General features: G+C 56.7%; 11 protein-coding genes across 11 annotated transcripts; 6 read left to right on the top strand and 5 right to left on the bottom strand.

Moving 5' to 3' along the window:
* Positions 1–1,370: 1,370 nt before the first annotated feature.
* Positions 1,371–2,634, top strand: MFIFM68171_03256 (Mitotic apparatus protein p62; the record flags this gene model as incomplete). The annotated part of the gene is made up of 3 exons (XM_071058677.1): positions 1,371–1,512; positions 1,611–1,795; positions 1,849–2,634. The coding sequence occupies 3 exons, from the start codon at positions 1,371–1,373 to the stop codon at positions 2,632–2,634; spliced, it is 1,113 nt and encodes a 370-aa protein (XP_070914778.1).
* Positions 2,635–2,852: 218 nt separating this feature from the next.
* On the bottom strand, positions 2,853–3,942 carry MFIFM68171_03255 (Alpha-keto ester reductase; the record flags this gene model as incomplete). Its single annotated transcript, XM_071058676.1, has 3 exons — positions 2,853–3,568; positions 3,654–3,777; positions 3,835–3,942. The coding sequence occupies 3 exons, from the start codon at positions 3,940–3,942 to the stop codon at positions 2,853–2,855; spliced, it is 948 nt and encodes a 315-aa protein (XP_070914777.1).
* An 899-nt stretch (positions 3,943–4,841) lies between these two features.
* On the top strand, positions 4,842–6,914 carry MFIFM68171_03254 (Selenoprotein O; the record flags this gene model as incomplete). Its single annotated transcript, XM_071058675.1, has 1 exon — positions 4,842–6,914. The coding sequence occupies one exon, from the start codon at positions 4,842–4,844 to the stop codon at positions 6,912–6,914; it is 2,073 nt and encodes a 690-aa protein (XP_070914776.1).
* A 916-nt stretch (positions 6,915–7,830) lies between these two features.
* MFIFM68171_03253 (Pumilio-family RNA binding repeat protein) lies at positions 7,831–10,507 on the bottom strand (the record flags this gene model as incomplete). The annotated part of the gene is made up of 5 exons (XM_071058674.1): positions 7,831–8,355; positions 8,409–9,038; positions 9,102–10,124; positions 10,172–10,252; positions 10,388–10,507. 5 exons carry the CDS (start codon positions 10,505–10,507, stop codon positions 7,831–7,833), a joined length of 2,379 nt encoding a protein of 792 aa, XP_070914775.1.
* Positions 10,508–11,818: 1,311 nt separating this feature from the next.
* Positions 11,819–12,293, bottom strand: RSM27 (mitochondrial 37S ribosomal protein mS33; the record flags this gene model as incomplete). Its single annotated transcript, XM_071058673.1, has 4 exons — positions 11,819–11,835; positions 11,894–11,943; positions 11,997–12,205; positions 12,255–12,293. 4 exons carry the CDS (start codon positions 12,291–12,293, stop codon positions 11,819–11,821), a joined length of 315 nt encoding a protein of 104 aa, XP_070914774.1.
* Positions 12,294–12,628: 335 nt separating this feature from the next.
* Positions 12,629–13,600, top strand: MFIFM68171_03251 (ribonuclease III; the record flags this gene model as incomplete). The annotated part of the gene is made up of 1 exon (XM_071058672.1): positions 12,629–13,600. The coding sequence occupies one exon, from the start codon at positions 12,629–12,631 to the stop codon at positions 13,598–13,600; it is 972 nt and encodes a 323-aa protein (XP_070914773.1).
* A 1,293-nt stretch (positions 13,601–14,893) lies between these two features.
* MFIFM68171_03250 (Autophagy-related protein 37) lies at positions 14,894–15,889 on the top strand (the record flags this gene model as incomplete). Its single annotated transcript, XM_071058671.1, has 1 exon — positions 14,894–15,889. The coding sequence occupies one exon, from the start codon at positions 14,894–14,896 to the stop codon at positions 15,887–15,889; it is 996 nt and encodes a 331-aa protein (XP_070914772.1).
* Positions 15,890–17,609: 1,720 nt separating this feature from the next.
* MFIFM68171_03249 (Transcriptional regulatory protein RXT2 N-terminal domain-containing protein) lies at positions 17,610–18,209 on the top strand (the record flags this gene model as incomplete). Its single annotated transcript, XM_071058670.1, has 1 exon — positions 17,610–18,209. One exon carries the CDS (start codon positions 17,610–17,612, stop codon positions 18,207–18,209), a length of 600 nt encoding a protein of 199 aa, XP_070914771.1.
* A 594-nt stretch (positions 18,210–18,803) lies between these two features.
* NdufS1 (ndufs1 NADH-ubiquinone oxidoreductase subunit) lies at positions 18,804–21,379 on the top strand (the record flags this gene model as incomplete). The annotated part of the gene is made up of 6 exons (XM_071058669.1): positions 18,804–18,921; positions 18,982–19,005; positions 19,059–19,110; positions 19,171–19,185; positions 19,254–21,158; positions 21,262–21,379. 6 exons carry the CDS (start codon positions 18,804–18,806, stop codon positions 21,377–21,379), a joined length of 2,232 nt encoding a protein of 743 aa, XP_070914770.1.
* Positions 21,380–22,008: 629 nt separating this feature from the next.
* Positions 22,009–22,934, bottom strand: MFIFM68171_03247 (uncharacterized protein; the record flags this gene model as incomplete). The annotated part of the gene is made up of 3 exons (XM_071058668.1): positions 22,009–22,185; positions 22,288–22,755; positions 22,815–22,934. The coding sequence occupies 3 exons, from the start codon at positions 22,932–22,934 to the stop codon at positions 22,009–22,011; spliced, it is 765 nt and encodes a 254-aa protein (XP_070914769.1).
* A 788-nt stretch (positions 22,935–23,722) lies between these two features.
* On the bottom strand, positions 23,723–26,569 carry RAV1_1 (regulator of (H+)-ATPase in vacuolar membrane; the record flags this gene model as incomplete). The annotated part of the gene is made up of 3 exons (XM_071058667.1): positions 23,723–24,582; positions 24,693–25,655; positions 25,783–26,569. The coding sequence occupies 3 exons, from the start codon at positions 26,567–26,569 to the stop codon at positions 23,723–23,725; spliced, it is 2,610 nt and encodes an 869-aa protein (XP_070914768.1).
* Between the last annotated feature and the right edge of the window lie 419 nt (positions 26,570–26,988).

Here is a 26,988-nt window from a genome sequence, read left to right as displayed (position 1 = left end):
CGTGTGTTCTGGAAGGATGACCACGACGACGGATACAGCGAAATTGAAATGGCGGGTCTGTCGAATCGAAAGCTGTGGCTGGAAAAGTTGGGGGAGAACGAGGGCGGACGGCCAAGACGCATACGCCTGACCGGGGTTGGGCTAAGACAGCGAGGACAGTTGGCGGGGCGGCCCCAACACCCGACTCCCCCAGGACCCACCTGGCTCTTGAATCTTCGCACGGATGCACATTTGGCACTCTTCAACACGGCAAAAACAACAGGAGTCCACGACTTGGCAGGTTGACAAGCAGCGTTGGTTCGTTCAGTAACTGTGTCGGAATTGGCCCCAATCCGCCTTTCCCTATCGACCACGAGCTTTCTTGAGAAGGGCAAGCCCATGTACGTGGAACGTTGAGGAACAGGCCAGGACAGCGTTCCCTGGTCTGTTTAGCCATCCGGGCCTGCTTGTCCCATTCGGGCGACGAGTCGCGTTCATGACGCGAAAACGCGCCTCCCCCCGCCTTTGGAATAAGCCAGCACCTTGTCTTAACTTGTGCTTCTTCCGGCCATCCACGACAATTTCAAATCAAGGCGCACTCCCAACGGCCAAGTTAATGCTCAAAGGGCTCTATTAAGCATCAAGCGTCGCAAGTAGATCGGTCGGCCTAGTTGTAGCCGGCAGGCTGTCGAGCGCAATAATAATATCGTGAGACCATAGAGATGCGCCACATTGTGGAGGAGGGCCAACATCTGACCTCATCACTTTTTACTTCCTCGCATCGCACCTTTGGCACTGTGGCTCAGGTTGTCGCCGCTGGCCTTTGGATCTTGATGTGTTTTGTCATTGCTGTTCTTTGACGTTGATAGCAGCGCTGCCTACATGTAACCTGGGCGCCCGCTGCTGCCTGCGCCTTCTTAGTCCAACTTCTATAAGGCCGTCTCACTCTTACCCCTCCAGCAAAAATCCAGTTTGCGCAATCTCCTTTCGATCCCGGCTGCCCGCCTCCGCTTTGATGACGAGAGGGAGGCATCCAGCTCCCAAAGTACGGATCGAACGAAAATAGAAGCCCTGGATTGGCCTCAAGACGGGTTGCCTGAGTTCCCGCTTCCCCACACCCTGCCGGTTTGCTGGTGCCGGGCCGCCCTTAGTCAAGGTCCTCCCTTCCTACCGGCGCCGTTGGTCTTGGAAGTTAAAGCCGTTGCGGGCGAGGGCCGGCTTATTACCTCCAACTCTTAACGTACCACTCCTTCAATCTCACGGCTCGTTTCACCTCAGCGGCGCCCGTCCAGTCGGACAAACCAAACCAGAAGCTTTGCAATCAAACATTCTATTCCAGAACGGTCATCTCCGTCCCGCCCGCCCCTCTGGATCTTGTTCTACCGGCCCTCATGGCATCCTCTCACATCATTCGCGTCCCTCGGACGGATGAGGAAGGCGCTTACGTATTAGGCGAGGTCACACCCTCGGGATCGAAGCCGCTCAACGTCAAGTTTGTGGCGACCGAGGGCGAGGAACCATACGTGGTCAAGTGTGAGTAAGATCCTCTGTCCGAACTAGCGGAACTTCTTCGGCCCGTAACTCCACGGTTTCGGAGGTGTCGGACTAACTGCGTCTTGTCTGCGCCGTAGTAAGGCACGACCGCATTGGTGAGTTGAGAGCGAGCAGTAGCCCCTGTTCGCCTGAGGAATGGGAGAGCATCCTGAAGGCTCTCCTATTGCGGGGTGAGCCGGTTGATGGCATCGAGGCTGGCGCCGAAGCCAATGTGGGCAAGTCGATCACCATCACCATCAGACGACGCATCGCCGGCATCAATGTAAGCCCCGAGCCTGTCGTCGACGGCAACATCGAAACTAAATCCCTGCCTAGCAACGCCTTGGCGCCCTCACACTGAATCACAAGGCCGATGAAGCCATTCAACTCTTTGATTGGTGTGGCGCCGCAGCCCTGGAACGGGAGAAGTTCCAGGAGACCCTAGCTCAGGAAACGGCCAAAGTATCAGACCTAGAATTCCGCGTCGCCGAGCTGAGAAACCAGCTGGATGAGCTCACGCGGTCTAAGAAGGAGAGAGAGTCTGAGATGTTGGAGAAGTTCTGCGGCCTCTTGAACGAGAAGAAGGTCAAGATCCGCGAGCAGCAGCGCCTGCTCAGCACCGCCCAGGTTGACCCGTCGCGGATAGCCGCGGCTCGGGCCGCTCAGGCCGCACAACCGAAGAGGGAGGAGGTCCATAAGCCCGCCGCTTCCCGGCGTACAAAGCGCAAGGCCCTCGAGGACGCATCAGGCGGCGGGTCCTCATCCGATTCGGATGACGGTTTCGAGAAGACAGCTGCCGACAAGATGGACATCGATCAAAAGGCAGAGCCTGCGGAAGAACCCAAGGGAAGCAGCGAGTCTGAAGATCGCCAGACTACTGACGATAATGCGACCGGTAGCGAGCCTGACGAAGAGGAAGCGCTTCCGCCGTCGCCACCGCCCAAATCTCGGCAGCAGCGGGAGCCAGCGCCAAAAGGGCGCGCAACACGGGCTAGCCAGACGGCGAAAGGCAAGGACGTCGCGATACACCCACCGAAGCGGAATCTTAGGAAGACGACGCCAAAGCCAGCCAGCCCTCCACCAGCAGGTGGGAGCGAGACCGAATCAGACGACGAGTTGTAAGCTGGCACGTCTGTCTCTTGTGAGAGAGAGAGAGTAGTAAGATTTAGTCATGGGCTATCTGTGCTCTCCGCGCACACATTCTGGTTGAAGATACCCGGACTGTGAATCTAACCAACTAATGTCGCTGGCCACCCAGCATCGGATAAGGAGACACCATTTTGTTCCCAACGTCAACTTGTGCCCACTCCGTCCCCGTAACAGAGAACAGCCCCGGCCACCTAACGCCTATCGTCCGGGGCAAACTTACCACTCCAGAAAGCCCTGTAATGCTTCTCCCTTCCCCTCTCCGCAATCTCCTCCACTTCCTTGGGCGTCAACTTGAACCTCGGCACCTTGGCCAGGTAGTTCTTCAGCCTCTCATCACTCCCACTCGTAGTGATCGCCACAATCCCCTGATCCAGACACCACCTCAGCGCCACCTCCCCCTTGCCGACCCCATACTTCCCCGCCAACCGCTCGTACACCCCATCCACGGGGCCCGGCGCTGCCCTGACGATGGCGGCCAACGGCGAGTAGGCCGCCACGGCGATCCCCTTCTCCCGGTGGAACTCGATCAGCCCGCCCGTGTGCTGCAGGTACGGGTGGTACTCGATCTGGTTGACGGCGGGGGGGTGGCGGGCGGTGGCGAGCACGGCCTCGAGGTGCTCCCGGAGGAAGTTGGAGACGCCGATGGAGCGGGCGCGGCCCGAGTCCTTGAGCGCCTCCATCTCGGCCCACGTCTGCTGCAGGTCCTCTGGCAGCTGCTTCGCGAAGAAGGGCGAGTGTATCAGGTACAGGTCGACGTAGTCGACTCCGAGCTTGTCGAGGGAGCGCGAGAAGGCCGTCTCGATGGACTCGCCGGCGCGGCAGCTGGTTTTGGTCGTGATGAAGAGCTTGGACCGCGGGACCCCGCATTGGGCGATGGCGGCGCCCAGTTCGGCTTCGTTGCCGTAGGCTGTTTGGGACGGTGGTTAGTGTGGAGGCTATCATGGGAGAAGGGTCTTTTGGGTGGGGTCCCCGGGGGGATGAGAGGAACGTACATTCGGCGCAGTCGAGATGGTAGTAGCCGGCTTTGATGGCCGTGAGGGCGTTGTTGACAACATTTTCGTCGAACTTGTCCTTGTTTCTGGTCTTGAAGTTGGCGGTTCCAAGGCCGTAGCCCAGCTTCTCAGGTGTTAGTGGAGGGTTGGGGCAGATCGAGATTATGCTTCCGAGACAAACCATAGGAATCTCATTCCCGTCGCTCAGCTTGAGGTTGGGGATGTACTCGAGTTGCTTGGGGGCGGTGCCCGAAGCATCGGGCTTGAATCCGGAGGTTTCAGAGTTCATTGTTGCTGCTCAATGCTTGGTGGATATCGAGTAGCACCTCGATTTGGAGATTGTCAAATGGTCAGGGTGCTCCTGATACGGCGTGCACGTCCCGAATTCTTTCCTAAGCGGGGTGTTTTATCCAACGGTTTCTGCCAGCGGAGTTCGGGAATAACCTGTAGGAGCCGAATTGCTCCGATATGAGTGGGATTTCAAGTTTGGCTAGATTGATGTTGCGCATGGCGGCGTGGCCCCGGCCTTCGGCGCCGGCAATCGGGACGGCCCCGCGGTGGGACAGGATGACGCAAGATCCAAAGGCATGGATAGCGCTGTAACCTCGCTAGTTTAGGTCCCCGCAACGATGTATGTACAGTGTACAGTGGGGTAGCTGGCGAAGCTCTGGAGGTCCCTTGACAATACAGCTGCGGCTTCCGGCCGCGGTGGGGGCTACCCGTCATCGAGTGGGTGTTCAATGGACAATGTACACGTACATACATAGGATAGATCTCCGGTTCTCATGGGAGGGAAACTTCCGGACCCTTGCCACCCAACACAACGGTTGAGGTGCCCATCACTCCCGTCACGGCTTTGCATTGGTGCTTACGCCGAGAATACCACCCTGCACATCTGCCGGTGACGTCCGACATCTGCCGCCGCGAATCGCCACCCTGAGCGTCTTCTTCGGCGACGGCATTGCGCTATATCAGAGCGCATCCGAGAGACATTCGAGAGACAGATAGTCTTCGAATCATTGAAAATTGTCATCAAACGTATCAGGGCTTGCTATCACCCGCACATTGCCGTCCTTGATACAGAACGCCAATCCAGGTTCAGCACCCCTCCGCCGCAAGCCGAGCCCCACGAACTGTCACCCACATTGCGACCGGGACGGCGGCGATAACATCTAGATCATCAGCCTCATGCGCTTTCAGCCGGCAGCCCGCTGCCTGGCCCTCGCACAGCACCTCCGGTACCCTCTGACTAGATCCTTCTCGGCTTTCACAAACCCCGCCGCCATGGCCGCCGCCAACAGCTCCTCATCGCAGGCCGCTCCTGATGAAGGTGTGACGCTCGCGGCCCTTCCCAAGTCATGGCACTTCACCTCGTCGCTTCCCGCAGACCCGCTCTTTCCCACCCCGGCCGACAGCCACAAGACACCGCGCGACCAGATTGGCCCGCGCCAGGTCCGCGGTGCGCTGTTTACCTGGGTGCGGCCGGAGATCCAGAAGGACCCTGAGCTCCTCGCTGTCTCGCCGGCAGCAATGCGCGATCTAGGGCTGGCTTTATCCGAGGCCGAGACAGAGGAGTTCAAGCAGACCGTGGTCGGGAATATGATCCAGGGCTGGGACTCGGAGACGCTGTCCGGCCCGGGCTACCCCTGGGCGCAGTGCTATGGCGGATTCCAGTTCGGCGACTGGGCAGGTCAGCTAGGAGATGGGCGAGCCATCAGCTTGTTCGAATCCACAAACCCGCGCACGGGAGTGAGATACGAAGTCCAGCTCAAGGGGGCCGGTCTAACCCCGTACAGCCGGTTCGCTGACGGCAAGGCCGTCCTGCGCAGCAGCATCCGCGAGTTTGTCGTCAGTGAGGCACTGAACGCACTAGGAATCCCGAGCACAAGAGCGCTCGCCATTAGCCTGCTACCCCACAGCAAGGTCCGCCGGGAGCGGATCGAGCCCGGCGCCATCGTTGTTCGTTTCGCCCAGTCGTGGCTGCGTTTCGGCAACTTTGACATCCTCCGCGCCCGCGGGGAGCGAGACCTAATCCGGAGACTAGCGGACTACATCGCCGAAGACGTCTTCGGCGGATGGGACAAGCTCCCCGGCCGGCTTGCCAACCCGGACGATCCCTCTCAGACACCCGACCCAGCCCGCGACATCCCCAAAGACACCGTCCAAGGCCCTTCGGGTGCCGAAGAGAACCGCTACATGCGCCTATACCGCGAGATCGTCCGCCGCAACGCCCTCACCGTCGCCAAGTGGCAAGCTTATGGCTTCATGAACGGCGTGCTCAACACGGACAACACCTCCATCTTCGGCCTCTCCATCGACTTTGGCCCCTTCGCCTTCATGGATAACTTCGACCCCAAGTACACCCCGAACCACGACGACTTCCTCCTCCGCTACAGCTACCGCAATCAGCCCACAATCATCTGGTGGAATCTCGTCCGCCTCGGCGAAGCCCTCGGCGAGCTCATAGGGGCAGGCGCAACCGTTGACGACCCAACCTTCATCTCGCAAGGCGTCACAGAGGAAACCGCCCCACCCCTCGTCGCGCGCGCCGAAAAGCTCATCAACCAGACCGGCGAGGAGTACAAATCTGTCTTCCTCGCCGAATACAAACGCCTTATGACCGCGCGCCTGGGGCTCAAGACCCAGTCCCCCACCGACTTCGACACCCTCTTCTCCCCTCTGCTCGACACGCTCGAGGCGCTCGAGCTCGACTTCCACCTCTTCTTCCGGCGCCTCTCCACCCTCCGCGTGGGCGCCATCACCGACGAACCCGCCCGCCTCGCCGCCGCCTCCCGCTTTTTCTACGAAGAGGCGTCCCCTACCATTAGCGCAGACCCGGACTCGGCGCGCAAGCGCATCGCTGACTGGCTCGCCGTGTGGCGCGAGCGCATCGTCCACGACTGGGGCACCCTCGAGCAGTGGGGCAGCAACACTAACCCCGACGCCAACTCCAACAGCGGCGGCAGCGGCGCCGTCTCGGACGCTGCAGAGGAGCAGCGCGTCGCGGCCATGAAGAAGGTCAACCCCAACTTCGTCCCGCGCGGGTGGATCCTGGACGAGGTGATCCGCCGCGTGGAAAAGGGCGGCGAGCGCGACGTCCTGAAGCGCGTGACGCACCTCGCCCTGCACCCCTTCGAGGACAGCTGGGCGGGGCGCGAGTTCGACGGGGTGTTGTACGAGGGGGACAAGGAGGAGGAGGAGCGGTGGACGGGCGACGTTCCCAGGACGGTACGGGCGCTGCAGTGTAGTTGTAGTTCTTGAAGTCGCCGGTGGTCGTTGTCTGTAGCGGTGGTTGGGAGAAGGGTGGGAAATGTGGTTCGAATCCTTTGGCCGCTCGTTGCGATTCTCCTTCTCGTTGAATCGTGCCCGTCTAGACATCTGTCTCGTGCGTAATTCGCATCCTCCTTATACTTAGAGACCTCCTAGCCCTACGGTTTAACGAAAGTATCGTTGCTACCCTGGACGATAATTTCACCCCTGGTAGTCTCGTTGTGGCATGATTACCCGCTGCTAGTTGGGACTTGATCAACCTCTTGATCTGACAGGTAGGAGGAGGCCAGTAGATAGATGCCCAGAAGTAAGAATCTATTGTGGTTAAACGAGTGACTATAGGCTCGTAACTATCTGAGTACATGGACAAGGCCGAGTAATCCATTGCAGGCCATGCATCTCCACCATCAACCCGTCCCCCCTTTCATTGCATAGCACAAAAAACAACGGCAGTCTGGATAAGCCCCGTCTCCTTCCCAGCGACAGCTCTCCACGGTGATGTCGCCAAAATTGATACCTCACAGCTATATTAGGGTCGGAATGGATTGATTGTCAGGGCACCCCGCCTGGAGGAGGAGGTTTGGTCGCTGTCCCCATTAGATCTGGACATGACAGATTAAGCCCTCCTCCGCAGCAGGCTGGGGCCGCAGCCGGTCGATATTGCAAAATCCATAATCATGATGTGTCCAAAGCACTCGAACGGGCAGTAGCCTCCCGAGCGTAGGATGTCGGGTGATTTGAAATTAGCTGCTGACGAAGATGTTCGTAAAACCGAGTCTCATATGGTTGTGGTGAGAGCCGATAGCGAAAATCATCGTAGGGTGAATGGGAAAAGAAAAAGTTAACAGCAGCGTGCGCTTTCGGTGAAGAAAGCACTATAGCCCTTCCGAATATGGTGAATCGCGACTTAACGATAGGCGCCGCCATAACGCGCGCTACCCATTCGACCTCCCATCGCCGGTCCGACTCCTGGGCCGGGCCGAGTGGCAACCGCGTGATTGGTGCAAAGCATGCCGACTCTGGAGCCAAATTTGGATCCGCGGAGAGAAACCATGTGCTTACGGATATGGGCGGCAACGATCTCGCGATGCTGAGGGTTGGCATGAGTCAGGATGTACTGGATGAGATAGTTGCCGTATTGGTCGCTAGCAATGTCGATGAGCGGGATCCGCGGCCGGTCTACTCGTCCCTCGCAGACACGGTCGAGATACCGTCCCAGAAACTCTGGGCCGCCGATCTTCAAACACTTCTCAACGACCTTGGAGGCGAACTGGTCCATGCTATACTCAGCGGCATAGCGGATCACATGGTCAATAGCCCGGCTGCGATCTGCCGGAGCGCCATGCTCGCAGATGTGTTGAATACACCAATTGCCGAATTGACCATGGGCGACGATGTCGATGTTCGCCAGAACTTCCTCAATGCATGGGCGCTAAGGCTCACCCGTCAGCTCCTCGATAGCCCGAGCGCCGATGACGAACTTACCTTGTCCTCTTCCAGACAGTTCTCGAAAATATTCTGCACAACCAAGCTGCCAGTCTCGCCCAAGGCAACCTCGTGCCACATGCCACGCAGGGCTTCGTTTACATACTTCATGATCTGGGGTGGTGACTCAGTCCACCGAAGCTCAAAGAGCTTCTGCCAGACATGGCAAGCGTAGCGGTGAATAACCGTCTCGGGAATGCGCCGCAGCAGCTCATGAACCATAATTGCTTTGTAATCCTCAGGGACCGAGTCGAACGCCTTCTGCACCACATGGCAGCCGAATGGGTCCATCGAGAGGTTGAGTGTATTGCCACGAATCGCCTCGGCAATCTTGATGACTTGCTCGGGAGTGCCGTGCTCGAAGCAGCGCTGGACAAGGAAGTTTCCGAAACGATTGACCATCAGAGGGTAGGCCTGTGCCACGATTGCCTCGACGATATCGTACTTTTGCTCAGGAGTCCCAACCTTGAGCTTCTGCTGCAGGAAGATGGACGCTTGCTGATCATTGTTGCAAACGATCTTGTCCACGATATACTTCCAATCGCAGGTGACGTTGCGATCAAGGAGACGACGGTAGTTGAGGGGCTCTGTGGTGGCCGATACGTAGGTCTGGCCCTCCGATGCCAGGGACTTCGGTGCGGGTAAGCCCATATCAGTAATGCTTCTTGGAAGATCAAGAGATTTTTAACTCACCTCAGTCTTCCATGGTGCTCCGGTGGATGTAAATTCAGTGGCATGGGGAGAGAGTGTGGTCCCGACCAGTTGCTGCTGGTAAGGAGGACATAAACCCATTCCCATGCCGCCCGTCATTGCGCCCTGGGGGCCGGCGGCATATCCCGGTTCATACTGGCCAGCACTCATGTTGTATACGCCGAATCCGCCACTGAAGTTGTTGGACGGCCCAAAGCGAGTGTCGTACCTGTTTCCGCGGCGGCCCAAGGGTCTAATTACCTCCTGCTCGGGGGGTATTCGGTCTTGCCGATACACATCCATGCCCGGGGGTGGAGGACTGGGCTCGTAGCCGGGATCGGTGGAACGGCTATTGGCCCAGGACACAGGCTGCGAACCGTCCCCAATTCCTTGGGTCTGAGGCACGTAGTTTCCGAAAGGAAACTTGTGGTTGTTCCAAATGCCCCGAGCACGATTGAAGCCACCAGCCGGCAGAGAATCACTAACGTCGGAACGAGTGTCGTCCTGAACCATCCAGTTGTTCTCACGGCCGAAGGGCGCTTTGCCGAGGCCGATGAGTGTCGCGATACTGTGAACCCTAGAGGCGACCGGAGAGGTCGGGGGAGCCACGGTCGACGGGAAATCCGACTCTGAGAGGAGAGGGGTTAGTCGTCCACTCTCCTGGTTGACCAGACGCGTCTGCGCCAGCTCCTGATCCAGACGCGAAATCTTGTTCTGAGCTTGCGCAAGCTCAAGCTTGAGCCGCAAAATCTCCTCGCTGCTGACCTGGTTCTCGTTGGGCGTAGCACTGGCGGACCGGGTGGTAGGGGCAGTCGGTGCAGAAAAGGCATCGACTGCGGGGGTCATGGGCAGGGAGCTGGAGGACGAATGGCAGTCCAGGCCTCGATTAAATCCAACCTCGTCGTCCGATGATTTGGCCTCGTTCTGCTGCTGCAGAATTGCATGCTGCTCGGAAAGTTTGGCATAGAGCTTGTCCATGGGGTACGAGTCTGTGACCGCGAGTGGTTCGTGCGTGGTCTTTAACTTCTGTCATGATCAGTCCAAACCTTGTTCGAGACAGTGGGTACAACTACCTTCGGACAGCTCTGGTTTGCCATCTTCGAGGTCGAAAGAGCTCCTACCGTCTTCTTAAGGGAGAGAATCCCAGCGGCTTCCTGCAGAACCTGTCGGTCAGTACGTACTATGTGGGAGACGCCGCGGAGAAGATCTGATCTGCAAATGAGCAGCAGTTGCGACGGGGAAGAAAACCCCCAACCTCTACAGCAACGAGGCTGAATCGAGCAGCTTACCTTGCAGTTCTGGGCGGAGAGCTCATCAGAATGCTTCGGGTTTTCTTCCCGCGAGGAACTCCTTGAGGTTGTGGCTCGACCCTCGTTGGGCGATCCGATCAGCGTTGCGGTGACGGGCATGGTCGTCCCCGCCGTGAGGTCAACGGTCGGGCTGAAGAGTGAAATGATTTGCGTTGATGGTTGTCTGACAAGGTGAGAAAATGATCCAGATGTTTTTTTAGCAAAGAAGTAGATGGCGTGTTTAGAGTTCGAGAACTAAAACTTTTGCGGAAAATGGTCGAACAGAGTAGAGCAGTGAAAATGGACGGGTTGCGAGCAAGAAGTGGAAGGAAGGGAAGGGACGAGGAGGGAAGGAGCCCGGGTCTCGCCGAGGGGAAGATGGGACCGCGGGGTTAGGTGCAAAATTATTGAAGTGACGTTGGCACGAAGCAGCTGGGATCCCTACCTTCCAGCTCTGGTGTCGTCAAATCTCTGAACTCGGTGGTAAGTCGAGAAGGGAGGAGTGGTAACTGGAAGCCGTCGGGTAGTTGGCGGGAAGGAGGCGCACGGGATGAAGAGAGCAGGGCACGTAGAAGGAGAAACAGGAGATGTGCTCCGTCGCAGGCTGGAATCCAATATAAGGTCAGGGGTGCTGTGCAGGCTTCGGCCTTGACTAAGGGTGTGAAGGAAGTTACTCGCCCAGGAAGGACGAGGGTAAGCTGGTTCGGGGAATCGCCGCAATGAAGCAGAAATGCGGCAGCCGGGGCTGATTCCCCTGCCTTGCAAGTAGGCGATGGGGTGCTGTTTCCGCGTTTGGATTTCCTGAGACTGAATTTCGGGGTTAAGCCTGGTGAATTGCATCAGTTGAGCCCATGGCGGTACACTCTCCCGCATTCGCAAAATCACAACCTGCTGGCTCCCGTGGCCTACACATCACTTTTTCCCAGGCCTGTGGATGACGCTACACCATGATGAGATACACTTGCCAGACTGGGTGGTGGATTGTCACATGCAGCGTTTGGACGAAGCAATTGTTGGAATGTTTCGGGCTTGGCCTGGGTTCACTTACGGGGACGGCTTTGATAACCCGTTCACGTTCAAGTTCGAGGGGATATGGGGTACCTGACTATGGCTGTGTTATACGGTTGCTTTTGAATTGAGCTGCCGCGGAGCGTGATATATTGCCATGGACTCTAATCGTGGCATCCCAGATGCCGACCTGGTGTTAATGGATCAGCAAGCACACAGTTCCTCCGCCCGGCCCGATTTGTGATCACCCCGAGAGTTCGACCCAGAAGTTCAGGAAAAAGTCTGCAGCATTGGACTAAATCAGATTAGGCCCGATAGTAGGGAAGCTTGCTATGAGATCCGAAGCGGCCGGGTATATTTGGTTCTCCTCTATACAGTAGTAGTACAGGTCGTGTCGAGTGTATTGCTGGTATGCCCTCCCGCTCATCTCTTCCTGGCGTCTGTTGACTGTTAGTATCGCTGAGGCAGCCGACACAGACGCAGGTTTTCCAAACGTACCCGCAGCTGACTTCTTCTTCTTTGGTGCGCCCTTCCCGCGAGATTTGAGACTGTAGCAAGTTAGACATGGGCGGCAGCAGGCAATGTAAGAGGGCGTACGCACCCCGCGATATGCTCGAGCCGGTCCAGTTCCCGCTCGTTCTCAATCTCCAACCCGAGGGGTTCGAACTCCTTCTGGAAGTCACGGAACGTCATGAGTTTTCGGGGATAGTAGGATGCAAGGGCAGGACCCTTGAGTTTCTGTCGCAGGATCTTGTTGCCGGTCCGGATGCCCTCCGGGTTGAAGGTGGTCGAGAAGAGCTCACATCGAGCCTGCACACGTCAGCGCTACATATCCAGCAACTTGGGCCAGTTGGAGTACCTTCATCAGATCCAGCAGCCGCGCGCGGGGAACCGACATCTTGCCGCTATATGGAATAAACGGCCGTATATGAGTGCGACTTCCGGATCGCGCGATGCTTGACGTTCAGGACATCTCTGGTGTGGTTTTCTGCGGCTCCAATCGGGTTAGCCCGAAGAGTGGGTCAACACTAAATCCCTTGCAAGTGAACCGGACCCGCATCTTGCTGGGCTTCGAAGCCCAAAGAGAAGCCGAGCAGTCTTACGGGCAAAGCTGGGGTTAGGGTTATCTATGAGAAGCAACTGCAGTCGGATGTGGGACATCGTACTTTCCCTTCAAAGATCTCCGACCCGCCCAAAAAAATAAAACGAGTCGAATCAACTCGCTAATCCAAAATGTCAAAACGCGCCCATAGCCAGTCGGCCGTGGTGGAAGCCGAGCCAGCTCCCAAGCGCCCAAAAGCTGAAGCAACCAGCGCCGAACCAAAACCACCACAGTTCTCTCCTGTCACCTCGATCTCAAAATGGACGTCTTCCTCAATTGCCGAGTCATTCCCACCACTGCCAGAAGTGCTAGATCCGGCAATGGAAACAGCGGCCTTGACGCACTCGGGCATGCGTAAGAATCCTTGGGACCCAAGTTACGAACGGCTGGAGTGGATAGGGGATGCATATCTCGAGCTCATTGCCTCGGAGCTCATCTTCAACACCTTCACGACTCTAGAAGAAGGCAGATGCTCACAGTACCGCGAAATGCTTATCCGAAACTCTACGCTTGGGAAATTCTCCATCCACTACGGCCTGGACAAGCGAGCTAACTTCCCTGCCGAGTTTGGCCTCGGAGGGCGTCCCAATGGAACCAAGGCTACGGAGAAGCAAAGGGCAAAAGCACTGGGCGACATTTTTGAGGCATATGTGGGCGCCGTCGTCCGTTCTGACCCGGAAAACGGTTTCAACCGAGCGTCTGAGTGGCTAAAGGCCCTCTGGGGCCCGGTGCTAGAGAGGCAAATCCTCGAGCAGGAGAGGAACGCAGGCAACGTCAAGGACAAGGAGATCAGCGCCAAGACGCGGCTTGAGCAGATGGTTTGCGTGCCGGGCGTCAAGTTAGAGTACAGGGACCTGCCATCTAATGGGAAGAAGGACCGCGATACGAAGCAGCAGCTGTATTTTGTTGGGTGCTTCCTCCACGGTTGGGGCGAGACGGGGTTGCAGCTGGGCTATGGAAACGCGCTTGGCAAGAAGGAAGCTGGGCAGAAGGCTGCGCAGATGGCGCTGGATAATAAGAAGCTGATAAAAAAGTACGTGGACAAAAAGAAGGCGTTTATGGCCGCGCGAGCTGCACAGGCACCTGCGGATACGCAAACCTAGTGAGGCGGGCCGGCGCTGCTAGGTGCTGAACACCACTAAATACAACGAGAGACGTCATTTCGGACTGTTACGAGGGGAGTACTTCAAGCTGGAGTGTTTCCTACTTCTCCGTAGAGTCCTAACCCCAGCCTTGTTAGGAATGATGAAGAGGAAAACGCGAGAGAAGAAGAATGGGAGCCAGAAAAAGAATTGGGAAAGAAGATCGTGAGCGGCAACGGGTAATGAAAATCACGGAAACTGGGTGTGGAGCCACAACCCAGGAAAGATGGTTTTTATAGTACGAATCACTCTACACGTAGACATCTCAGGTGGGATTTCTCGAAGTGAGGCTTCTTGGCAAGGCGCAGATGCCCGGATTCTCTGATATCCGTAGTTAGGTGGCATTGACATGTGTTGGTCTTGAATGTCCAAGTGGCTAGCAGGACAGCGCCCTGTACCTCGGCGCTTCGCGCATGAATATTGCACTTATGGAAGTGCCTGCTTGATTGAGGCCACCGATTTCATAATCCGTAGTTCCGTCCTGCGACCGTTCCTAGTAGCTTAACCCAACCCCTTTTGGCATGCAGCGACAGTCCCGAGACTTGGAAGATTGAAGCTCGCAAGTCATTGAACTGATTGTGTTAAACCAGGCCATCGGCAGGTGGAAAGCTGCGTGACCTCTGAGATGAGCTCTGGCAGTAGGGCACCCTCTGGTGCAGCAGATGGTATGGATGGGTTCGGTTTATGAAAGCGTCTGCGATCAATGACGATAGTAAACAGCTACTACCACATATCCCAGCCGATTTCACGTGTCGAAAGAAGGGGCCCGGTTTAGTGCAGTACAATCCGTAATTAAAAGCGGGTCTCGCGTCGTATTCCCCCGGCCTGGGGCGAGCGCGCCAGAGGGTTTGAAGACAGGGAGGGTGGACCGCCAGGGACTCGCGCGTGCCGAGGCAAAACCCGTTCGGTACTGTACCTAGCCATTATTTTGCACCGCGGTGGGGTGCCAATTCATCACCTGCAATACATGACGCGACGAATATACCCCTTGGCCGAGATGAACACATAAATAAAACCATATACTTGAGGGCGACCAATCTCTTGTTTTTTAGAGCTTAGATTGGCCGTGTGGCGTCGTTTGTTGTTCGCTCCAAGCTGCTGCCGAGAAACTCGAAGCATTCTTCAGCTGCCCCTCTGAATGCGCCCAATCTTGGGGACTCGAGCAAGACAGAGCCTGCGAACCACAACGCCTTTGGAATACTGGTGTTCGAATTCGCCGTTCCGCGCCGAGGCGGGGTGAAGGTTTAAGTGACAATGTCGGATTCAATTGGTAGGAACATTGCTCTGATAATGCAAGGTACCAAATGGGCACGGGCTAATGCAGTCTTGTGCTGCGTCGACACAGATCGAGTCTTCGTCCATGCGCTCAACACAGTGAAGAAGATCCCCAAGACCGGGGCCGCCCGGCCCCCGCCTTCGGATCGAATGCGCCTCTACGGACTCTACAAGCAGGCAATGGAAGGCGACGTGGACGGTGTGATGGAGCGACCCTCTGCGACATCGGCCACAGGGGCGGGGAGTAGCAGTGAAGACATTGTGCGCGAACAGGACAAATGGGACGCTTGGAACTCGCAGAAGGGCCTGAGCCGCACCGAAGCAAAACGTCGCTACGTTGAAGCGCTGATCGAGACCATGCACAAATACGCAAACACTCCCAACGCCCTGGAGCTGGTTGCCGAGCTTGAGTTTGTCTGGAACCAGGTCAAGAGCAACAGCCCTAGCTCAGCCGAGTCATCGTCAGGGCAGAGTGGTGCCGGAGGGGCAGAAAGAAGTGGCGGCCTCGGCGTCAGCATTGCGAGCAGCATGGTTCGCCGCTTCCAGTCGCCGATGAGCGGCACCGACGGGCCGATGAAGGTGCTCAGCCCTATGAGCGAGGAGGATGAGTCGGAACGGCGCCTGGCTGAGTTGGCAGAGCAAGGAGAGGACGATCCGGGCGAGTACGCAAGACGGAACGACAAGCGGTCGAAGCGGATGGAGCGAGCTATCGTCAGGCTCTCGGCCGAAATCGCGGCGTTGCGGGAGCAGATCGCTACCGGTCGTGAGTGGAAGTCTCGCAAGGAGCGAAGCGTGATCGCCTGGATTGGTTGGGCGTTTTGGGCCGTCACAAAACATGTCACGGTTGACATGATCATCCTGTTCCTGCTGCTCCTTTGGATGCGAAAGCGGAGAGACAGACGGTTTGAGGACCACGTACGCGGAATCCTGAGGCTCGGTCGGGAGTACATCAGAAATATCTTGCCGTCTCGGTGAAGCCGCCGCCATACGCAATGTCGGTCCGAGGCTACTGGTGACACCGATAGGGCCAACATACCAACACCTTTATCCCCCGTCGACACGCGTTAGACCACGTAAGGCTGGTAGCCATATCCATTATGGGCCATGTTTAAATTGCGATCACGCAGACAGGGGATGAGCGTGTGTTTGACTGCAACATTGGACATCAGCGCGGGCGACCTCCTATTCTAGCAGGCTTTACACGAAAGATGAGGTCGGCGAAGCATCTGTCACATGACCACGAGGACTAGGGGCCATTATAACTCCAACCATCCCCTCAACCAACCGCGCGATGATGAATGATGGCATCCCGCCGGGGAAGTCTCTACGTGCACGTGCAGTCATTTACCGCCACGAGAATCGGCAACCTCATCTTTTAGGTTGGAAATCCAACCATATGATCCGGACTCTCGAAACATCGAGAAGCCAATGGTCCGGGATAGAAGTGTCGGAGAGGATACTGCCGTTTCAAGGAAGCGTCTGGCTGAGAAGCGGCCAGAGAAGAGGGAAGCTATGGCTGTATATGATGGGGGCAATCGCTCATTTATCACTGGCACGCCGAGGCGAACATGTATTCTGCCAACTGGGCGTGCGCTGAGCATTTGTCTTCGGCGTGAGCTCCGACCTCAGCTGGAAGCGCTGAAGGGTATTTGGAGGCTCCTGGCCCGGTCTGGGTCCGCTGGGACCGAGCTCCTGTTAGAAGCAGCACAATGATTGCTAAAGAGACCTTACCTAGTAAGGTGCCTATATAACTCATTTAGACCAACCGAATGTAATGTTCCCTTTGTCATTGATAACTAGCTGTACCCGAGTTTGGTGCATATGGCTTTCACGTGGCCCCTGGGCTACCCTTCCGTAACCGTGATAGATGGAGCATCGCAACGTGAGATTGGGCCATTACAGGAGCATGCGTAGCCATAGTGCCGGGGGGTTCGCACAGCAGAAGTTGGGTAAGTCTTCAAAGACGGGAATATAACGACGATGTGGAAAATTGTTAAGAGAGCATTCCTAGCAGCCATGGCAGCCCAGAAACAGTATTGGCCGGCCGTATCACTCTGATGCATTGTGTTATGCAATGCTATCGTACGGTGTAATCGTTAGTAGCTCTGCTGGGCGGGTAAAAGATAGGGTGCCACTGCACGCGTCGGGATCGGGGGTCAATGGTTGAGTCGAACTTGCACCTGAAGAGGCTTAACTTGAAACTCTCTAGAGTTTAAAGACATCTAGATCTTACGAGTCTACGGCAGTCGCAGTATACTACAAGGAACAGCCACGAAGGAAAAGATGTGTTACAGGGCCCGAGAGCTTAGATTATTGAGCTAGGCCGAGAGTGCCGAGGGGGAAAGACTTAAGTTTGAAGCTTAACGCTAGAAGATAGGACAAGAATTGTTTCTGATCAGACGAACTGTTTGAAGATAGAGTGATGAAAATTAGCGTCGAGTGTAAGCCTGTTCCAATTGTGAGGCCCACTTTTCCCGTAGCGCTCTGTTGAAAAACCACGCCTTCCCGGGTTTGGAAAACCTCATATGGCAGACCGAGTCTTGGCCGGCATCTGCGAATTGCATGTAATAAAGTACACCTCTGCCTAGCATCCTCACAGCAGACCTGACTTCATCCACCAAATTTCAGCGAGACTCCCAGGTTAATTTAACTTGCTTTAGTTCCCGAGCAGCGTCTTGAAATTCGGTGTGGAACAATGCCGGAACCCGCTCAGTCGCCAGCAGGCCCAGGGCCAATAGCTTCCGAGAAGATCCCACCGTTGCGGAACATCGCCCCCAGTATCTTCGTGCCGCTCCAAGAGGACATCCTCAAGGCAGAATTACCACGGGACCGCGTCGAACGGCTTAAGAAGATTCTGAAAACCGTCGACTACCAGCGCGAGGGAGTTAAGGAAAACCTGATGTACATGTTCGAACGGGAGAAGAAGCGTATCATGATGCAGGCGGCCGAGACGGAGCAGACACTGGGCCCGCCCAAGACCAGGCCAGGCTTACCCCAGGACGAAGTCGACGAGATCATCCGCAACATGGAGGCGCCGGCCCAACCCGGAGTCGACTACAATATCCGGGACATGCCGCAACTAGACCTCAGGCTCCCCATCCCGCCCGATGCGTCGCTCCGGGATCGGACCGTCGTAGAATTGCTCCATATCGTCGAGAACGGACTGGTGCAGCTAAATGGGTATAAGAAGCACATGGCGGACATCCAGAAGTACTACCTCGACTGTCTCGAGCGCGAACTGGCCAGGATCGACGAGGTGGGCAGGCGGCCCGAGGAACGGGGTCAAGGAATTTAGACAGTCATGAGGACGGGACATTGGCCTCGCAGCAGAATGAAGGCACACTTCGTCGGCAAGGTAGATAGCTGCCGGGGCAGCCCCAACACACTAATCTAGACTTGGATTTGTCGAAGACGGCGTCAGCGTTGCGTGAAGAAATGTGGCTACCGGCGGTAAGAACCATTGCTCATCGAGATCAAACGAGTTCTCTCACATGCATCCAAAATCGGAGCCGTAATACTCAATCTAGAGCACAGGATAGAGGAGGACTCGGTGGTAGAGCACCTGGGCACAAAAGCGCGCCCGTGTGCAAACAAAATTCTCCTACAATAAGTGCCCAAAAGTACAATGGAGGAGAAAAAGTTCAAAAACAAGAGAGCGGCAGAGAGAGTGGGGAGTTTAAAAAGGCAGCGGAGCTTACAAATTGCGGGTTTTGATTGGCTGGCTAAGCGACTGGCGAGCTCGCTCTTCTTCCGGGCGGCCGTCACTTTGCTCGCCCGGTGCCAAACGTCGCTTGTCTGGACAAAAGCTCACGACTGCGGCCACCTCCGCTGGAGATACGAACCCCTCCACCCCCGTCCTCCCCTCCATACCCTCCGTCGAGACGGCACCATGTTGAGGCAAACATTGGCTCGCTCGGCTTGGCGGACTGGCAAGCACCCGGCCAGTGCGGCCAGCCGAGCCTTTTCGGCAACAGTTCAGAGACCTGCTGAGGTCGAGCTCACAATTGGTGAGCAGCTCGGGCCCCTTTGTACAATTGGCCTGCCGCGTCGTTGCTGACTGTCGCTAGATGGGAAAAAGGTTTCGATTGAGGGTAGGGAGACTCCGTGGTGCTGATTGATGTCTGTCCGCTGATTTGGAATGTAGCCGGGTCCGCCTTGATCCAAGCTTGCGAGAAGGCCGGCGTCACCATCCCGAGGTACGGCCCACCACCTACGCCCAGCTACTGCTAAGCACCTGTGCTAACCTTGTGTGCCAGATACTGCTACCATGAGTACGTCGTTCGCCATCGCATCGATACTGCCCGCTCCCCGCGTCCTCGCTAACGAAATGCCTCGACAGGAAGCTCATGATCGCTGGAAACTGCCGCATGTGCCTAGTCGAAGTCGAGCGGTCGCCCAAGCCCGTTGCGTCGTGCGCATGGCCCGTACAACCCGGAATGGTCGTCAAGACCAACTCTCCGCTGACACACAAGGCGCGCGAAGGCGTGATGGAGTTCCTCCTGGCGAACCACCCGCTAGACTGCCCCATCTGTGACCAGGGCGGCGAGTGCGATCTCCAGGACCAGTCGATGCGGTACGGCGCCGACCGTGGCCGGTTCCACGAGATTGGGGGCAAGCGTGCGGTTGAAGACAAGAACATCGGACCCCTCATCAAGACATCCATGAACAGGTGTATCCACTGCACAAGGTGTGTCCGATTCGCCAACGACATCGCCGGTGCTCCCGAGCTAGGTTCGACTGGCCGCGGCAACGACCTGCAGATCGGCACCTATCTTGAGAAGAACCTCGACTCCGAGCTCTCGGGTAACGTCATCGACCTCTGCCCCGTCGGAGCCCTGACCTCGAAGCCCTACGCGTTCCGCGCCCGGCCCTGGGAGCTAAAGCGCACCGAATCGATCGATGTTCTGGATGGCCTTGGCTCCAACATCCGCGTGGATTCACGCGGCCTGGAGGTCATGCGCATCCTCCCCCGGCTCAATGACGACGTCAACGAGGAATGGATCAACGACAAGACGCGGTTCGCTTGCGACGGCCTCAAGACCCAGAGACTTACGATCCCCTTGGTGCGCCGGGAAGGAAAGTTCGAGCCCGCGTCATGGGAGCAGGCTCTCACCGAGATCTCGCACGCGTACCAAACCCTATCGCCCAAGGGCAACCAGTTCAAGGTCATCGCCGGCCAGCTGACCGAGGTCGAGTCCCTGGTCGCCATGAAGGATCTCGCGAACAAGCTGGGTTCGGAGAATCTTACTCTGGACATGCCCAACGGGAGCCAGCCGATGGCTCACGGTATCGACGTGCGGTCCAACTACCTCTTCAACTCCAAGATTTGGGGCATCGAGTCGGCCGACTGCATCCTACTAGTCGGCACCAACCCGAGGCATGAGGCTGCCGTCCTGAACGCGCGCATCAGGAAGCAGTGGCTGCGGTCAGACCTTGAGATTGGCGTCGTGGGCGAGACCTGGGAGTCTACCTTTGAGTTCGAGCACCTAGGTACGGACCTGGCGGCCCTCAAGAACGCGCTGTCTGGCCCGTTCGGCAAGAAGCTCCAGGCGGCTAAGCGGCCCATGATCATCGTGGGCTCCGGTGTCACCGAGCACGCTGACGCCAAGGCCTTCTACGAGCTTGTCGGCGGTTTCGTCGACAAGAATGCGGCCAACTTCTTGACCGAGGAATGGAACGGCTACAACGTCCTCCAGCGGGCTGCTTCGCGGGCTGGTGCGTTCGAGGTCGGCTTCGTCGCACCCTCGCAAGAGGTCAACGAGGCCAAGCCCAAGTTCGTCTGGCTTCTCGGCGCCGACGAGTTCAGCGAGGGCGACATTCCCAAGGACGCCTTCATCGTCTACCAGGGCCACCACGGCGACCGGGGCGCGCAGATTGCGGACATTGTCCTGCCCGGCGCTGCCTACACTGAGAAGGCTGGCACGTACATCAACACCGAGGGCCGCGTCCAGATGACGCGCGCAGCGACTGGTCTACCCGGCGCCGCCCGCACCGATTGGAAGATCATCCGGGCGGTGAGCGAGTTCCTCGGCGCACCCCTGCCCTACGACGACGTGGCGCAGCTCAGGGACCGGATGGTCGAGATCAGCCCGGCCCTGGCCGCGTACGATGTCGTCGAGCCGGTGGCGCTTCCCCAGCTGAGCAAGGTGCAGTTGGTGGACCAGAACAAGGGTGCCAAGTCGACTGGTAGGCCGCTGACGAAGGTTATTGACAACTTTTATTTCACGGACGTCATCTCGCGAAGGTCAGTGTCCCCCTTTCCGTTTCCGATTAAACTTTCTTTTTTACAATTTGTTTCTGTTCCTCATTCCTGATCTCTGAGCTGAGCTGACATGCTCACAATACAGCTCCCCGACAATGGCACGCTGCTCGGCGGCTAAGGAAACGGGCGACCCGCGGACCAACTTCATGGCGCCTGGCATGGAGGAGGACCGACCGATGGGCCAAGTCGCGTATGGGGCGTAGAGAAAAAAAAAAAAAAAAAACAAAAGATCTAGAGATGTGATGTTGTTGTTGTTGTAAGAAGGCAATAGAATACCACGTGTCTATAGCTTCTCGCTCTACTGGCGAGTCTTGGTGAGCAGCAACCTTCCGAACAAGCTCCCTGGTTTTCTTTTGTTTGGCCGTTTCTATTGTTGTACATACATGGGAGTCACAGGGGGAGAGGAGAGGTTCGGGAGATGAGTTAGTTGATTAGGCTAGGTAGTAGTGGGGATAAGTATATAGTCATCAACTTTACGTCTTGTGTTGCCTCAAGATCTGTAGATATGGCGCATCCTGATTGAGATCTGAGAGGATATTGTCGATATCTATGCCACGTTCTGCGATGGAGTCTGTTCTTGACGGGACGGAGTTTCGGCGGGTCGGGGGTTGGGCCAAGGTAGGGCATTGGAACGCGCTTGATCCTTGCTATGTTTCTGCAGCTCTATTCTCCCCGACTAAACTGCAATCGATTTATGGTATCAAATAGACGTCTCTCATTGGGGGTGATGGTGCTTGCCATTTCACGGAAAATGAAATGGAGGCGATGAGGGCGGAACGAAGAAAGCTGGCTTTCCACATAGGGATTTTCTCTCCGAGCAAGCTTTACCTCGCTATGTCGATGTCTTCTCGGGTTCTGTGGCGGTTGTGGCAGCGCCGTCGTCCGGCAGCGGCGGAAACTCCTTGTCGATCACGTCCCCCAGCGCGCTAGTTTGTGTCAGGGCATCGGAGGGGAGGTCCTTCTCCCACGGCTTGCGCGGCGCTTTCATCTTGCCGACGGGGGTGACACCCTAGATGGCGGTGAATGGAGGTTTAGCTAAAGCAAGATTGGGTGCGGTATCGGCAAAGGAAGGGGGAGGGGATTTGAGAGAAAAAGGGGGGTGGGGGCTAACCGGCGGCCTCACGACCGTGTTCGGGATCTCCTTGATACCCGGGATCGGCTTCCCCATCGTCACAGCCTCGATAAGAGCTTGGAAATTATCCGGGTACGGCGTACCGCCCGAGCTGGTGTTGGTGTGAGTGCCCGCGTCCTCGGCCTTCTTGCTGAGGTCCACCTTGGGGGCATTAAGCTGCCAGGCGGGGATGGCTTGGTTTTGGTTTTGGTCTCCGGCAGATGACAGGGCCGGCGCAGTGCCCATGCGCTGCTGGATCTCCTCGAGCTTGGTGAGGATGGCCGAATCCGGGTTAGACGATTGGTGGGAGGTGGTATAGTCGTCGTAGGCTGCACGGTCGATCTCGACGTTGAAGCGGGATTTATACCACCAGATGCGGGCTTGGAGTGTCGTGTTTAGGGCCTTTTGGCGTATGAATCCGTCACTTTTGCTGGCCAGCGAGGGTCCCAAGGTTGCCATCAGGCCTTGCTAGTGGCAGTGTTAGCCGCATGCCTTGTTGAATGAGATAAGGGACTAGAAATATTTACAAGAAATGAGCGGTCCCGCACCCAGGGGTAGGTGTCAAACTTCTTAAATTCGGCATTAGGGCCGCCCATCGATTGTTGAGGCGGAACGACACCTTGATCATGGCTGGCGGTTGCGTCCATTGGAAATAGGAGAGGGCTGTTTGATGCGGTGGCCGATTGGTAAGGTGGGGGTTGTGGGAGCAGCTCGTGGTGGGGGTTACAGACGAGAGGATCGACAGCGTAAAGGGAGGAAGATATCTGACTACGGCTGTGTGAACTGTGTTACACGCTTCATGAGAAGATCACGACTTGGCCGGCTGCTGAGGGTCCGCTCAATCGCCGTTGCAATGCCGGTGTTTTCCATCTTGTGAGGGTTAGGAGTGCCGGCCGCATGTGAAAGCCGGGGAACCCTGGGAAGCGTCTCCACCCTCAACGGCAAGGGGGCTTGATTGCAGACGCCCTGGCCGCGTCGCCGTGTAAATGCAACATTGGTCTGCACTGTGTGTGGTCTATGTGCGTGTAGTACAGTATTAGTATAGTTCAGGTTCCACACAGGGTAGTAGTAGGCATAGAGTATTCGAAAGAAAAAGGAGGAAAAGTGCCCGACACCAAAGCATTACCTCACAGCAGAATCGAGGCCAAAGCCAAAACAAGCAGTTGGTGCCATCTCACACAGGTCCGGGGCGGTGGCAGGAACAAAAATGAGAATAAGTTTATACACCGGCGACTCATCTATAGATCCCATCCCAACAACTGCCCTGCATCCTTGAGCAGTCTGTATCCTCTAGTAAACTTGTCCTATACAGTACCATACGATAACCCATAGCCATCCAAAGCCCTATGTACCATTCGCTTACCCTCCCATCCCAAACTCCGAACCAGAGGAAACACCAACCAGCCGAACAAAGAGAATCTCACACGACACCAACTCATAACCTGACTCCCGCCCCAATCCCCCTCCCCACATACCAGACCCTCTCCGTCCACCTCCCCAACCGAACCCACACCACAGCCCTGGCATCCAACTTCATCCTCCCGCCGAGCGCCTCCCTGAGCTTGCCGTACCCCACCGAGTCCACCGACCACTCCACTGGCAGCCTCGGCGTCTGCGAGCTCCCCGGCGGTGCCGCGAACGGCAGGTTATACTCGATCCTGCCGATCGGCTCCGTATGGTTATAAAACGCCGTGGCATTCACGGCATCGATATACAGGGTATTCGTAGTGAGCGGCGACACGAGCGTAAACGTGGCCGTCGACGAGAGGATGTGGAACGTGGCGTCTCGGATAAAGCGTCTCTCGTCTTCTTCGTCGCCGCCGCCGCCGCCGCCGCCGCCACCTCTTCCGGGGGGTGGCGGTAGTCTGAGTCTTGGTGCCGAGAGGGTGAGGTTCAGTCTGGAAAGGGCCTCGCCGATGCGCGGAAGCGACGGGATGGTCCCGCGGTGGGTGCGGACCGTGACGGTGGTGTTATACCCGGATAGATACTGCGACAAGAGATCGCGGCCGTGTTGGGCGCCTTTCTCTCCACCCACTATTAGTGGATTCCAAGTTGCCGATACTGCCAGGCCTGTGTTGTTGCCTGGGATAATAGCCAGGTTCTCCGCTCGCGCCTCGCCGACGGTTGTTCCGTTGCTTTGAACGTGTATACTGATAAATGGGATGTGTGCTGAGTACGGCGTAGGGTTGGTAATATTTACTAATGCTTGGAATGAGATTGAAGTAGACGTTGTGTCGGTGATTTCGATGTTTCCAACCTTGGGCTGAGCGGAGCCCACGACATCCTTTCCAAGAGCTACGAGAGGTGGTGTTAGTTTGCCGATTGAAGCTGATCCGAGGTCGCCAGTAAGAGCAGCTAAGCCATAGACCGGGGCGAGTAACGGTACGATCAGAAAAGAGACAGACGTTTTACTGGTATTTTCCCCGCCGCAGGGACGCCTTTGACGACGAGCTCGCCGAGTACTGTTCGCACCTTGACGTCCACCAGAGCTTTAATGCCCAAGACGATTTGCTTGCTACCAAAGATGAGCGCCTGGATGACATCCGTCAAGACGTCGGCATCAGTCACGTTCAACGGCGCATCGTTGATGCGCGACTGGATCTGCAGCGTGGCTTCGTGGCCCTCGGTCGCTGGAAGCTGAGTTGAGTTTGCCTTCTGCCACTCGTTCAGGTTGAGTTCTCCCAGCTTGTCGCCCTGGTAGAAGACGTCTGCATTTGCGCGGACGCTGGTAACATTTAGCGAGAAGTTCATCTCGGATGGGAGCCCTGCAAGCACCAGGATGGTCCCCGATACCCTCGGGTTGGAGCTAGGGTCGTCAGGTTCTGCCGAAGGGTCCGGCAGCTGAAAGTGTACATCGGTCAGGTTGAAGCTGCGAAGCAAGTTATCAAACGAGCGTCCTGGGAATGGCACGGGTACGGTGACGCTGGATAGGATCTGTGCAAGCCAGCCCGGCGTGTCTCCGGCTTGCTCCTTCTGACCTCGCACGAGCATGGTTGCTGATTCCCCGCCGAGGTACTTTTTGAAGAGCATGTCTAGCGGCGACGAGTCCGAGTTGGGACAGACGTTAGTAAGAGATTCAGGCATCTCAGTTACGAGGCCATGGGCGTCCACAACAACGTTTGCATGTGGTCGCACGGCTATGGGGCTGGTTGTGGCCGAGGCGACGAGAATGGATGGGTCGATGGGGCTGCAACCGGGGACCAGAATGTCGAATCCGAACTTGGGTATATCAGCAGATACAGGATGGCTGTTGAAAACCGTAATCGAGACTTCGGCCGCCATTGCTTTTCTCTCGCCGCCGGGGACGGGCTTTTCTTTGAAGTTCAGTCGCGTGATGTTGTACTCAGGCAAGCGAGGCAACTTGTTGGCTGCACAGCTCATCAGTAAACGGCCCAAAATCAATAGAGACAAGATGATAGATATTGCTGTCAGCATCTCAAAAGAGAGACTTCTCTCCAAAGTACAGTGACGCGAATGAGCGGTAGAGAGATTGACCTTCAAGCGTCAGAGACTCCACGACAGAGTGCGTCCCTAGCGGTATGATTCCCGCCCTCAGCTGGATGTCGGCTTGGCCCCGAATTCTAACAATATCCAGCTTCCCTTCCAGCCACTCATTGGCGATGGCGCGGATGCCCTCAGCATCGCCTGGTATCAGGTCGGCCACAAAGTCCACTGCGTTGTTGCTACCGTCCGCGATACGGACTTTCAGGGGAGGCACACTGGCAGTGCCGAGTAAGGTGTCGTCATATTCGGGCAAATACACATTGATCTTGGTCTCCTCCGTCCCTAACTCCCCGACTAGCCAGGTGGCTGCCTTGCCTACTCGTCTGACATGTTCGTTTCCTACGCGCTGCGCGTCTAGCCGGAAATTTGCCTGGATCCGCGCGCGGACCCCATTGGATGTGATAGACACGAGTGATAAATTGGTGGGTTCGATGACAGTGGCTTGTTTTGCGTATTCCTCGACGGCGGCGGGGACAAAGAAGGCGACGATCATGACGGCGAGCGCAAGGAGCGCCAAGACAATCATGGCAATGACGGACGGCCATCGTATTGATTTCGCTTTGGAGGACTTGACGGAAGCTGTGCCCGTAGCACGCGAAGCAACGGAAGCGGCATCAGCTCCATGGTCCTCATCTTGTTCGCCGTCATAGCGTGGTGTCGCGGATGAACTCGATAATAACGGAGTCGACTCTAGCGGCTCTTCGTCTGGACGGTTGTCGGCGGCAGTTTTGAAACTGCCACACGTGGAGAGGAGTGGAGATCTCTCCGATTCTGACATCTTGGGCGTTCTCGCAATCGGCGTCGGAGATGGAAATGGGATTTGGGTTAGCTGCCCTGGAGTGCACAGCCGGAGCCAGGATGATGCAATCGTCCTTGGCTTAGGACATGACCAGAGTTGCGGACGGGAAGTTATTCCTGAAAAACGATGGTAGAGCTGGTATGAGCAAAGATGATTGCCAAGAATCAAAGAAGCGGTTGAAGGCGCTGCCCAAACCTGTTAGCTGCGATGACGATGGTTGATTGATGTAAGGTAAGGTTGTTAGGAAGCATGTCGCCTCATCAACCGCCTCAGCCCACCTCAAGTGCCCTGGTCGTCCCGAAACAACAGGGCTGGAACAGGGCCACGCTCCCGCTGTGGCGGCTACCGCCTTGGGGACGGCGCTCATTGGCTGGGAAAAGAGGCGTCTGCTGGCAGGG

This window comes from Madurella fahalii, assembly GCF_045866475.1.
Source record: "Madurella fahalii IFM 68171 DNA, scaffold_2, whole genome shotgun sequence".
Classification (NCBI taxonomy): Eukaryota; Fungi; Ascomycota; class Sordariomycetes; order Sordariales; genus Madurella; species Madurella fahalii.
This window is presented reverse-complemented; position numbering and strand designations above follow the sequence as displayed.